Here is a 13,781-nt window from a genome sequence, read left to right on the forward strand (position 1 = left end):
AAGGACAGGATGCTTTTTGAGTGTCCATCTTTTCCTCAGTTTCACAGGGAGTGGGACTCCAGCTTCTGTAATCAAACAAAAGCTCTGGAAGCTTGTGGACAGCCCTCAGTAAGGCTGGGAAGGGTCTGCAGCAGTGACAGGTTTGCAGGAGCATTTTCCAGAGTTGCCTGCAGGAGAGACAGAGGGAATGATTTGCCCTTTCATCAGGAGGTGCCGCCTTCTGGACAAATACTTAAAATAACGATGAGCCCTGTGTTGTGGTCCTGAGATTTCCTTTCACCACGAGTTATACCGTGTATCACCTTCTGAGGGCTGAGGGGAGTGGAATTGAGGGGAGAGGGGAGAAGATTCGGACTGAGGGGAGCGGAGATGCGGGAAGGTGGCTGAGGGGAGAGGAGATGAAGGGAGAGGAGATGAGAAAATCCTTTCTGAGGAGAGCGGAGATTAGGGAATGAAGGGAAAGGGGCTGAGGGGAACCGATCTGAGGGGAGCCGGGCTGAAGGGAAGGGGCTGAGGGGAGCCGGGCTAAGGGGAGCCGAGCAGAGGGGAAGGAGCTGAGGGGAGCCGGGCTGAGGGGAGCTGATCTCCGGGGAGCCGGGCAGAGGGGAAGGAGCTGAGGGGAGCCGGGCTGAGGGGAGCTGATCTCAGGGGAGCCGGGCAGAGGGGAAGGAGCTGAATGACCTCCAGGGTCACTCGGGCAGGGTCGGGAACGCAGCCCCGCCCCCGCAGGCCCCGCCTCCCCATAGGCCCCGCCCCCGGCCCCGCCTCTTCGCGCTGCCCCTTTAAGCGCGGGCGGGGCGGGGCCGGGCGCTGTCACGTGCGCGGCGGGAGCGGAACCCGAGCTCGCGCCCGCTCCGCGCGCTCGCGCTCCGGCTCCGGGGCAGCGCCCGCGTGCGCGCCCCCGCGCGCGGCTGCTCGGGAGCGCGCCTCCCCCCCCCCCCCCCCCCTCCCGCCGTGCCGGCCATTCCTCCTTCCGCCCCGGGGCCGCGCGCGGCGGCGGGAGCGCCGGGAGCGCCCCTTCCTCCCCTTCCCCTGCCCGCCTCCCTCCCTCCGTGCCTCTCCCGGCGTGCGAGCATGGAGCTGTTCCAAGCCAAGGACCACTACATCCTGCAGAGCGGGGAGCGGGCGCTGTGGTGCAGCCGGAGGGACGGCAGCCTGCAGCTGCGAGCCGGTGAGACCCCGCGGCCGCGCCCGGGGAAGGGCGGGCTGGCACCCGGGCGGGGGGCGGCGCGGGGTTCGGTTCGGTGCCGCTGCCGGGAGCAGCCCCGGCTCTCCCGGGCCGCCGCCGGTCCCGGTGTCCCGGTGCGCTGCCGCTCCGTGCGGCTGTTCCCCGCGCCCGGGGTCGGTGCCATGCCCGGTGTCCCAGGGCCATCCCCGGGAGCATCGCTGGGTTGGTGTCAGCCTTACATAAGGGATGCTCCCCATGCACGGGCATTGCGTCTTCGGGCTGGTGTGTCCCCCGGTCGCCTCTTCCAGGAGAAATTGAACAGGTGTCTTCGCTGGGTAGGGACTGGGGGATCCTTAGTGTCCATTCCAGCCCTTTGACATTCTGTGGCTTCCCAAGTGCTGCTGAATTTTTCAGTGATTACAGGCTGTGTAAGTGACAATTACACAGAGCTCCACTGTGAGTTAATATAAGACTGAAGGGAAGGCAGCGCGAACAAAAATTGAGCTGGGGTTGTGTAAAAGGGAATTTTGAAACAATGATAATTATCCGGTCCTACTTAGGAGGTTACTCAGTAAAGGTGCCTATAAAATAAAATGCCACCCCTGGGAATCATCTTGCTTTGCATAATGTGTGCTCTCTGCCCATGGCAGGAGGGTGGAACGAGAGGTTCTTTAAGGTCCCTTCTAAGCCAAATCATTCTATGAGTTTTTGTCACTTTCTGTGATTCTAATACGTAGCTTTGATGTAAAGGACCATGCTGACCCTGCTTGTATGAGAAAGAAACTCTAAACAGCTGTTTCACCAAAACCTGGGATCTGTGTTATGCCAAAAAAGGTGGATAAACATGTATCTGACCAGGCTGGCTATCTGAGTTTATGAGCTTCTGTGAAAGGCTGGACAAACTTTAAACAAAAACATCAAATACCGTTGTTATCTGTGTTTTTCCAAAGAACTGTTTTTCATACTGCACTTTCTTGTGTTATGTTTTCATCCATGAGCTGTGTCTTCTCAGTGCAATTTGTTTGTGTCTCTTAGATAAATTTGCAGTCTGCGTCAAGTTAGCATGACTAATTCCTGTCCATTAGCTTCACTAATTCAGCAATACTTTGATTTGCAAGTGGTCTTAGAAAATAATTGGTGTTAAGCTGGGAGACAGTGCTGCTGGTCAGTGAAATGTGTGTTCTCACAGTGGGGAAACCTCTCAGGTTTAGGTTTGTGATGGTTACAGCCATCTGCATGGGCTAAAAGCTCTTCCTTGACCCACAGCAATTAAAACTCCAACTAGTGATCTGTTGGTGTTGGTAACCTTAACTTTTAAAATCATTAATGCCTTGCTTTCATTCGGCCTGTGTTTTATTTTTTCTTGGTGTCCCTTAACCTGCTGGAGGCTTCAGTGCCCAGCAGTTTGTCTGCCTGCTGTTCCAGCAGCATTTTGTCCTTTGCCTGCCTCTGCATTTTCAGGCAGTTTCCATGTGATCCCTATTGTGTGTGACCTGCAGATTAACGAAAGGTAATGTGATATTGAAGTCCCCTGGCCAGCTTGAAACTCTCAATTGTTTGCAATGCTTTCCCATTTCTGTGTGTTTGCAGCTTTGTTTTTCCAGCCCTGTCTGTGGATCATCTTGACAGTGGACTCCAGGTCTGTGAAATGAAATACCTTAGCAGGTTGAAAGTGAGCCCAAGAAATAAACAGTTCTCTCACAGGAAATGTTTCTTGGATCAATAGATCTTTCTTGTATTAAGACAAAACTGCATATCCTCAAGTTTGCAATTTTATTACATTTGCCCATTTATTACTGAGGCCACTGCCTGGAAATGAGTAAATGAATTTCTGTGTGATGAGTCACTGCCGTGTTAAAAAAAAAAACAACAAAGTCATAACTTGTGCTCATTGACATGTTTAATAATCTGTCAAAAGGCTGTGATCTAGCTGTGTGTCTCTGCTTGGTTTTGGAGGCCTTGGTCTTAAAAGTTCTGTCTCACACAGGCTGCTCTGAATTAATCTTTGCACATTCATGGGTTGAAGTAGATAATTCTGGTAAACCTTGCAAATCATTACTTGAGGGTGTAGGTCTGAATCTGAAGAACTGATGCTAGGCTTTAAAGTAATTAAAAGTACTCTCCTTCCTCAACTATGAAGCCATGTTCAGAAATTTGCTAATGTTGAGAGCTGTATTTCTGACCTCTTTGAATCATGGAGATAACAGCTTGAATTTAAAAAAAAGGCAAATAGTCTTGGTAAATATTTGCCATAAGCAAAGTCTGAGGTTGGCCCTCGTTTGAAGGATGTCAGCCTGTGTTTACAAGATGTTTCTGTTTTTTTTTTTTTTTATTCTCTAAAGTGAAAGCACTAATGAGTCACCTGCAGGAAATTAATGAATCACTTTGGCATCATAGATTTTTAATTTTTTTTAAAGAATTTGGCTGATGAGAGTGTCTTTTTTTCAGTGTAGTGAAAAAAACATGTACTGTTCAACCATGCCTTAAATGCCTTACATCAGGTCTTGGTCAGGATTTCAATCTTGGATTACTCTGTTTATATTCTGTGTGGCTGCTCCTGACTGTATTCTACACAGATTACAAATACCTTTTTGTTGATGATGTTTGTATAAATTATGTGTTTATATTTGCATATATATGTATGTGTGTTTAAAGGATAAAAAGTGTTGACACTGAATTCTTTTCACCATTTTTTAGCAGTGGAAGAAGCAATGAGGCTGTTATGGTGTGAAAGCTTCTATTATCATTGTGCTGGCCTTGATAATACTCCAGGCAGTAATGTCAAATAAGATTGGGAACAGTTGCAACTAGAACTGTTTCTTGTAATTATGCTGACTCCCACTGCTCTGAAGAAAGAAGCCTACAAATATTTTGAGGGATACACAGATTGGAATTAGTCTAACACAGCTTTTGGGGAGGTCATGCTCAAAGACTCCATTGGGTCAGCCTGAAACAGTAAAATTGTTTACTGTGCTTTACCTCTGGAACTGTAAACTAGAGGCAGATGAGCATTTGTTTGTTTGTTGCTTTAGGAATTTATTGTTTCAATATTCATTTTCATCTGTTGAGAATGGTTGTGAGTCAGCAACTGAAGCAAAGAACTTTAAATAGTTCTAGTGAGGGATGTGTTACCAAACAGTATTTTCAGAGTGGCAGGGGACACATTTCAGGTTAGGTGTCTTAGTGTGATCGTGTGAAATAATTTCTGAATCACAAATCTTAAGGCCATCTAATATTCCAGCTGTGTGTTTGCCTAACTCCTCCAAGGCATTGCAGGAGTCATGCAGAAATGACTTGTCCAAATTCCTGAGCTGTTCTTCCTGGCTGTAGGCTGCAGGAGGAAGAGCAGGTGTTTTGTGGGAGGTCAGGAAGTGCTCAGGTGAAGACCTTGAGCTAATGAATGATGTAAGCAGTGATGCCACTGCTCCCAAAACATGTCTAAGTCTACAGAGCAGTCCTAGACGTGGCTCTGAGGGTGACAGCCTGACTGTGAATTTCATACAGAATTGCCTTCCTGCATTTCAGTAGTATGTCTTGGAAACTGCCTGTCTATTCTGGGAAATGAGTTCCTCAGGAGGCTGGAGCTTTAGAAGAATTGCCTCTGTATTTCAAGTTACTTCATGAGGAACCTCAAGCTGTTTTTTTGACACCTTTTTAGCTGCAGTGGGTATCACACTCTTTCTCACCCTTGCTTGCTCATTCTGTTCCCTCTTTTCCCTGCCCTTCCTTGGTTGTCAGCACCACGTACTTGTGGCGTATGTGACAAACCAGATGTCACAGCTGATCTGCCTGAGCTGCAGCCCAGGGAGAATGTAGGCTGGAAAAATCTTCAGCACTTGGGTCCCTGCTGCTGCCTTTTCCTTCTTGTGAAAGAGAACAGAGGGGACCAGGGGAGTGGGCTGGGCTGCTCTATATCCTGCCTCAGATTAAATATTGCATGCATTAGTCACTGTTGGAGCTTCTGACTCTGAGACAAGATCTTCCTATATATTTATCAGAGAGAAATTATCTTCTACTTTTTATAAGTAAGATCTACTTTGTAATTCCAACCATGGTTCTTTTTATAGAGCGTAGTAAACCTACAGCTGAGACTTAAGTGGGTTGATAGTGTGTTAAAGCTTAGCCTGGTAAGAACTAAATAAACCTTGAGGTGAGGTGTTTCCTTACTTTCCTGTTGAGTCTTAGCAGGTGATGAATTGAATATGATAAGGGTGTTCCTCTTTTTTTTTTTTTTTTTCTCCTTTTCCTTCTGTGAAGAGTTCTGAAAATGTCCAACCTGTCAACTTGTCCCATCTCAGATGTCGATGTCTTGGAATTCATTCAGCCCATGCTGAAATGACCTGAGGTTTTAAATACATGATAAATTCCTAATGCTTCATATCTTGATATTCTGGTGTTGCTGGTTCGTGGTTTTCCTTTTTTTTTTTTTTAATTTTTTTTTTTGTTTTGTTTTGTTTTGTTTTGCCTTCCCCAGGAATTAAAATGAATCTAATTCAAGTGGATTTCTGTGGCTTGTATTTTGCTGGCAGAGTTGACTCATCTTTGATCTCATGAGTTAGAATTAACTAAATATTGAATAGGAAATTGCAGACTAACTGCAGCTAAAATATTTATGGACACTGATTTCAATAAAGAAAGGTCTGCATCTGTACCAAGGGCTTGTGGTTTTTTTCATCTGAGAACACTGTTGTTCTTGTTAGCTTGTTTCACAGTTTAATGGTGTGGGTGATATTTCAGCTGTATGTGTAAGGAAACATTAAAACTTTTGTGATTGTAAGTTTTAAACTCTGAACTGCAGGACAAGGTAGCTACTTGTTTGATACACTCTTTGTGTTCTTTCAAAACAGCTGTTGTAGATTGGGATGGGATGGAAAATAAAGTAATGAGAGTGGAGTATTGAGGAGCAAATATTGGTTGTTTATCTAGAGGACTAATTTGGAAATAGTGCAGAAACTGTTTTTTATTAAAGCTTGACTTTGATAAACAGGAATATTACTACCTAACCATCAGTTGCATTTTCTTACTTCCAAATATCTTCCCCAGTTAAAACTGGGAGAGGACTTTTTTCCTGAAAACCTGAACCCAAATGAACGGAATAGCACTTGAACACTGAGGTTCTCCTTTTAAGGCATAAATCTTATTTGAATAGAGCCCTGGAGCAGTGTTTGCTGAGTCTCTGAAAAACTGAAAACAAGGCCCTTGGACATGCTTTGAACAGAAAAAAAGCTAAATTTAAATCACCTTGCCCAAGAGGTAGTTGCAAGATGTAAATGGCAAATATGCTGGTCTGTCATTAATATATTTCAGTTTTTTTCTATGTCTGTTTCTCAGTTAAGGAAAAACAGCAACTTTTGCACATATGGGTGATGGTTAAGTTTTCCCCTATATTTGCATGCCTTCCATTAGCATATGTTGCTGCTTGTTATCTGAGTAGTCAAATTATCCCCAACAGTTAAATAAATTAAAAGAAAAAAAATAAAGGGAGGAATATTGAGGGAGGAGTGGCTTGAAATCCTGTCTGTTCCTGAAACACTTGCCAAATTTTTGAGTATAACTCTCTTATTTAGTGTTAGAGATGGTAGTTTCCAATCCATAAGCCTTCTTGTGCTTTGAGACTGATTAATTGGACAATCAGAGAGGAAAGTTAATTATGGCAGCAGAAGAACAGGTGACAGTGAGGGAAAACTTTACCTTGCTTAGACTTGGCTCACACTGTTAATTCTCTCATGGCTCTTAAGAAGCATTAGCATAAGTCAGCTCACTGATTAGTAAAACAAACTAATTTCCATAATTGTGGAGTCCTACTGCTCAGGAAATGTTTATATTTTAAATGTTTGAGCGTAGAATTGCTTTCTTGTGTTCTTCTTTCAATGTAGCTGTAGCTGAGCAAACTTTTAATAGACAATCTTCAGAATGAGTGAACATAGTGTTTAAGCTGTCAGTTTTGTAAGTAGGTTTGAATAAAATCTTTCTCCTGCCTGATTGATAGTTTCCTTCTTGCATAGTAAATAGGATTTGAGAAAATGCAGACAATCTACTGCTTTTTTAGCTTTAAGGGTATATCCTCAAACAATTTGGGCTTTGTTGAAATGCCAGCTAAAAATGGGAATGAATGTGTGTTGGTGTGGAATAGCATTAATTAGTGCAAAGTTATTGCTTTTGGAAGGATAAAATGTATTTTTTTCCTTTTCTGTTTTACTTCGGAGAAAATATATTTGCTAACAGATTTCAGCAACGTGAAGAATCAGTAGAAGCTCTAAGGTTAAAATAGAAAAGCCAAACCAGCCAAGCAAAAAACCAACACCCTCGGCTCCAGTGGTTTGGCACTTATTTGCATTTTAAGAGACCCTGCTGGGTGGTTTTCTGAATGGTATTTAGGGTTTGTGGAAGGGATGTGAGGAGTTGATTCTTGTTTCAAAGGGCTGAGATGCTCAGAATAGGTTGTTGCATATATTTAGCCACCTCATCTCTAAAGTGAGATGCACACACCTTGTTGGTGTTCAAGGCAGTTCACTGGGGTTGTGGGAAGAAAATATTTTGCACCATTAATAAAAATAAATGATGTTTATTTCACCCATTAAAAACCTCTTATCTTTTGTATGTTTTATAATACATACAATATAAATTATTCACACATTCTGCTGGACTAATAAGATACACATGTGCTAATTTTGTTTTTCTTGGTGTGGCACTTGATAAAAAAGTTTGGAGGCTGCTGATGCACAGGGTCAGACTCTGTTTGCAGCAAACACTGGTAGCAGCAGTTTGTTTCCACTTCCAGCACAGGGATTCCTTGTGCAGTTCCATGTAACATTGGACACTCTCCAGACAACTGAACATTTTCCGTATGTTTTCCAGTTTCCCAAGCAATGCCTGGTGACTCAAGGGGTTTTCTGACTGCACCAGAATACAAAGAAGTATTTCTTTATCAAGATAAGTAGTAGGGATTCATTTTTGTTAGATGCTTTCTCTGGCACTTGCATCCTGCTTTGGCAGCAGCAGTACAAATGTCTATTATTGGATTGCTCCCATCCCCACTGCTTTAAATCTGTCACTAAATTGTACTTGAGCTGTTTGTGTTCATCTCTTTTAGTGCTGAGATTTTGGAGGGAACTGTCCCAATAAAGCAGGTGATTAGCTGAAGGGATAACTTGTTTAAAGTTTGGAGGACATGCAAGGAAATAAAAGTTACACTTCACAACAATTAAGGGCTTGTAATACTGAATGTCTTAATGCTCCATCTTTCTGCAAATAGCTTAAATGCAGTTTTAGAAATCTGTGTTGAAAGGAAAACTCAATAAGCCTAAGTTTTATTTGCATAAGTAGTACTTTATGTTCTCCAAGAGAAAGAAGTTCCATTTTATATTCCTAAGTCTTCCCAGTTAATTTGTAATCTCTTGATCCTGGCAAAAATTCCAGAACACTGTTCAAGGATGAACTGGAATTGGGAGCAGACTTTCTTTTGAAAAGTCACAGGAGGTCATAAAGGTCAAATAATGCTAATAATAAAGTCTTGCAGTTGTTTTTGATCTAAAGCAGGCACAATTTAAAGAAAAAACCCTCCCTGAAGTCTATTTTAAAATGGTATTGAAGCTACTTCCTGAAAATTAACATTCCTGGTGTTAAAATTTACATTAGCAGAGCTTCATGATTTATTTTGGTTAAGCATAGTGAGTCATTCTGCTTACATTTTTTTTCTATATAACTATCTATGGCTTGTGTTGAATGATGAAAATGATGGAGTTACTGCTCTGTCAGACTCCAGGAAGACTTTTTGAGAATTGGCACATTAATGTCCATGCTTACACACTTAGGTATAACCTGAAGGAAATTGAGTGATGATGTGCATGTTTTATACTGAGTACACTGGCAGGAAACACTCTCTAGCTGAGGTTCATTCCCAAATCCAGCAATGAGGGAGATAAGAGGTGTGTGTGTGTGTGCCCTCTGAACCACAGCAAGATTGGAAGAGGAATAATTACAGCTGCTCAATGGATTGAACCAGGCAGTAGTATGAGCTGGATTCAAATGATAAAAAGTGAGTTTTTTTTCCTTCTTGCCTTCTCCAGAGGAAGCTGCCAGCCTGCCTCCCCAGGCTCTCCAGACTTGCCTGCAGCCATTCCGTGTTGAGCAAGTGGTTTATCCCAAAGCAGAGGTTTGTTTTCTTATCAGAGTTTGTGCCTGACCTTGGATCAACTCAGCTGGTGGTAGACTGCAGAAAGAGCCAGAAAGCAGTTTTGGGTTTTGATGCTCTTCCAAGTTTCTTTTGTATCACCTTTATCAGGGTTGTTTTTGTGTAAACACAAAGAATTAGAGAGACTTTATCTGGTGTTGCACAGCTCTGCCTCGATGCCCTGAGCTCTGGGGGTGGTGGTGGAAGTCAATCACATCAAAGCTGCTTTTGTTCTGAATTTATGACAGAAGTTCTGTTGTGCTGCAGCTGAATGCTGATACAATCACTGTGAATGGTAAATGCATTGCAGTGGTCATTAATCCCTGACAGGAATCAGCAAGAAACCCCCAAGTTTGTTCCAGTGGTGTGAAATTATTCAGGAGGATAAGGGAAGGAATGAGTGATTTTGTACTTCAGGATGGAAACTTGGTGAGCAAGTGTATTCATCAGAGTGCTAAGGCCTGTCAAACACTGACAGTTCTCTCAAATTTAAACACATTGAGGACAGCAGAGAATAGCTCAAGTCAGGGATGATCTTCCATGGGACTCATCTCACTGCTCACACTGATTCTTTCTGGACACAGCTTCTGACTTTCTGCAGTGGCTGTTCTGACACTGCTCTTTTATCATCAACACCACACTCTAAGAAGTCTGTTTCAACATCACTGTGTTGCACTTGAAAGTTGACAAGTCTTTATTCCTGGCTCTGTGAGGTTCAGAAGAGGACTAGTATGACATTTATGGGAAGATAAATTTGTGTGGGGAAACAAAAGTAACTACTGATAAATTGTATTTTACATTATACCTCAAGACATTGTCTGTTTTGTGTGTAAGGAAAGTTCAGTGTTTCCTTTGATGGAGCCTTGTGGTGGTAAATTCTTACTGATAGGCATTTCTTTAAAAAAGAAGAAAAGAATCAAGCTTGTCAGGAGTTCTTTCAGCATTCAGCAGTCAGAAATGTGGCCAGGTCTCATGAGTGCTATCTGAAAACTTTTAACTGAGGATTTTCAGTTTTGTTTTGTAGGATTATTTTCTTTTTATGACTTTAAAAGGATGCCTCTTAAATTCTGTAAAATAAATTTCAGTTAAATACTTATCTCCTGCAGGCCTGCAGTTAACATTCCTGGATCTCTGAATCTTTGCTTATGTAAGGATTTTAAATATAGACTGGTTATAATTTTCAGAGATACAAGACAGTGACTGGAGATTGCTGCTGCCAGTTTTACCAAATGGCTACAAGAGAACACTCTTGATCAATTTTACTGTTAGACAAAAATTGGAGACCCCCTCTTCCTATACAGAGTAAACAAGAGTGCACTCAGCATGAAAGCCCATCTTTGGAGATAGGTGGGGAAAATTATATTTAAACCTTTATTTTGTTTGTTTCATCCACCTCTTATTTCCAGAGTGCACTCATCAGGAGCAAGAGGTTCATATTGGTATTTACTGTAGTGATGTTTAGCATGATTGAGTGTTGACTCTGAGCTGAGATATGGTTGTCACACAGGAAACCGAATTCTAACCAATAACTAAGTTCTAATCAGGTTGGAACCAGATGTTTTATTTAGTTAAAAAAACTGTCTTGCTTCTGTGCTGTCACACATACTTTCCTATAGAAAGTTCTCTAGAAATAGTGTAAGAAAATTCAATTTTGTAATGCTGTCACCAAAAGGAAGTCAGTGTCATTCCACAGTTGGTGTTTTTTCACAGCCTACAAGCATTTCTCCTGTAAGATTTCTTTGCACTGAGGTTTTCTTGGTCACTGAAAAAAGCATGGTAATTCCTTATATATTGCTAAATATGTTTTTTTTTTTTTTTTTTTTTTTTTTTTTCCCCTATATTCCTGCCTTCTCCATGGAAAATTTTCTTCAAGCAGTCAGCCTTTACCATTACTAGCTTGATAATCACACTTATCTAAGAGCCAGTGCTGCCCAGCTGGTGGATCCACATTTGCTGCCTTTAAACTCTGGAAGTGGAATATGCATTTCTTTCCAAATACATTCTCTTGTTTTCCAAAGCTTGTCTGTACTTAAAGTTTAGAGCCATTTCTCATTGTGTCCCTTCTGCTGGGGTAGCAGGATTCCTATAGAAGATTCCTGGATTGGAGAAGAATTCCTGGATTGTCTGGTGCTGCCTGTCAGAGAAATTCACCAAAGTAATAGAACATCCAGTTGTCTGTGCAGTCCCTAACACCAGTTTTCTTATGTCCTTTTACAGGCAGGTCTAAAATGTTGTTTCCTTATTCCTCTAATTAAAACAAAATCTAATTTTTTTACTTTTTAATCTCTTGTAAACTCCTAGAGGCAAACTCTGGATAGCAAGTGAGGTTTTCTTGCTTATACCTTGACACAGCATGAAATTAGAGTTTTTCAGACATAGAATGTCTTCTAGACTAGTAGGTTTATGGTAGCCATGGTAAACTTTTGATGATAAAGAACCATGATTTGGTTCTTTAAATTCCTCCTGTGTCTGGCTTTGTTTGCTGCTGGATATCTCTGGCTGGCTTTTAGCTATTGTGGTGGAAATATGAATTTAAAGCTAATCACAAAGATAGCAATAAGTGGATGGAGTGTGAGACAATTCAGCTCTAGAAGAGTCCCAGGGTTTAGACAAACTGGGATTGTGTGGGTGAACTGGGAAGGAAGGTGGAAGGTTTGGGAGTGAGGAAGGCAGCCTGCACTCCTCTCTGCTGATAGTGCAGAGTTCCCACTCAGCACAGAAATACTCCTGTGTGTTATTTGAGTGAAACTGAGCTCAGGCTGCTCTGGAAGTTGTTTTGTGTGAGCAGAAATCTGTCAGGAGGGTACAAGATGTGCTCAGGTGCTTCAGCAGGGACTGAGGGCACATCAAACCATTCAGTCTGTTGTACCCACCATCACTGGTGCTCAGCTGTGTTTGTCTCATTAAGAAGTTCATTTTCTTCTGGCATGGTTCACACACAGTTCTGTGCAGCTCAAGTCACTGTCCAGAGGAAGGAAGAAACAGGAATTTGGTCCAGCATGGTTACACAGCCCTGGTACAGCCATATTACAGCCCTGCTTGCTGCTGCAAACATTATTTAAATTCTGCTGCAGTGGGCTTTTAGTTCCTGCTTGTCTGTGTCCCGGCACATGTGTTCCATCCCATTTAATGAGTTCATTCTAGATCCACCCTCATTGCAACTGTTTCTATTGCAGCTCATGGAAATACTTGTATTTAATGAGGAAATTAGCTGAATCTAGTACTGTTAAATGTTATACTGGAAGCTGGGAAAACAATGTGTGTTCTTGGAATATCAAGGCCTCAATTACAAATGTTTCAAGGACAATTTAAAACAAGTGTGTAAAAAAGTCATGCTATCAGTTGTCACCTGCAGATCTCAGATTTATAAGAAGAAATGAAGATATTGTAGATAAAGTGTTTATGTAGAAGATTTGTACTCTTTTGTGAGTTTGTTCTTTCACATGTTCACCTGCTCACACCAATAGCTGTTGAAAAAGTTCAGTTTGTCTGGATGTTAAAACTGGAGAAACTCTTTTACCTTGGAACAAATGTTTTTTAATAAACAATAACAAGCTTGTCCTTCATGGTGTAGCAAATCCTCTTCTGCTTTGAGATTTTTTTCTCTCCCACACAGATATTTGCTTTTAAATATTTGTTTTCACTTTAACGATTTGAATTAAGAATTTCATTCTTTCCCCCTCCCTCTCGCATCCTTGAACAGGTACTGCACCACAGAAATTCATTTTCTTCCTGCTTTCTCTTCCACTTCCTATGTGATTCACTGGAATTTGTTAAGAGCAGGAGAACTAGAAACCTAAACCTAAACCTTGTGTGCTGTGATATTCCATGTGCTTGTGGAGAGTTTTAACAAAAGAGGAAGTGTCTGTGTGTGCATGTTTATAGAAAGGGGATGTGAAAGTAATTGTAATTGGATACAAATGGAGGGAGCTGGGAGTGAAAGTCAACATCTGCTGGGTTTTGAAGCTGTGTTGTTAACTCAGTGACCTCTTTTCAATTTCACTACAGCCATGTAAAATTTTGCTTGTTAAAAATTAAGCCTGCCTCCCTTAAATTCAATTTCTGCTGCCTACAGCTACTTTCCCCCACTCAAAAATCTGGAAAATATCTGGGCTTTATGTTGGAAACTTAGTAATTTTTTCATAGCTACTTGGTAGCAAGCAAAAATGGATGTGTTCATTGTACATTTTCTACCCTCTAAGGTGGGGAAAGTGGGGAGGGTGACTATCACTGGATTGATTGTCTTGGTTTTTTACAGTTTAAAAACAGGAACTTTGTTCTTTTTTGCAGCCACTGATCTTCTTTTGGCTTGGAATCCCATTTGTCTGGGACTGGTAGAGGGAGTGATTGGTAAAGTCCAGCTTCATACAGGTATGTGCTTTGTTCTCTTCTGATGGGTTTTTTATTTGTTTCCTGCTGAAGTTCTGTGGTATTACAAAT

At 42.0% G+C, this 13,781-nt stretch overlaps 1 protein-coding gene across 2 annotated transcripts in view; it reads left to right on the top strand.

The window, feature by feature from the left end:
- The first annotated feature begins 827 nt into the window (after positions 1–827).
- The window catches only part of INPP5F (inositol polyphosphate-5-phosphatase F), a 38,019-nt gene continuing 25,065 nt past the window's right edge, over positions 828–13,781 (top strand). The window contains exons 1-2 of one of the 2 annotated variants that reach the window (XM_079312500.1): positions 828–1,171; positions 13,632–13,712. In XM_079312500.1, coding sequence (XP_079168626.1) covers positions 1,075–1,171; positions 13,632–13,712 — 178 coding nt within the window. In that variant the 5' untranslated portion in view covers positions 828–1,074. Of the gene's footprint in view, positions 1,172–9,304; positions 9,324–13,631; positions 13,713–13,781 lie in introns of those variants that run through there. The other variant, XM_079312501.1, reaches the window with a different exon arrangement.

The sequence above is a fragment of the Erithacus rubecula genome (assembly GCF_903797595.1).
Source record: "Erithacus rubecula genome assembly, chromosome: 9".
NCBI lineage: Eukaryota > Metazoa > Chordata > Aves > Passeriformes > Muscicapidae > Erithacus > Erithacus rubecula.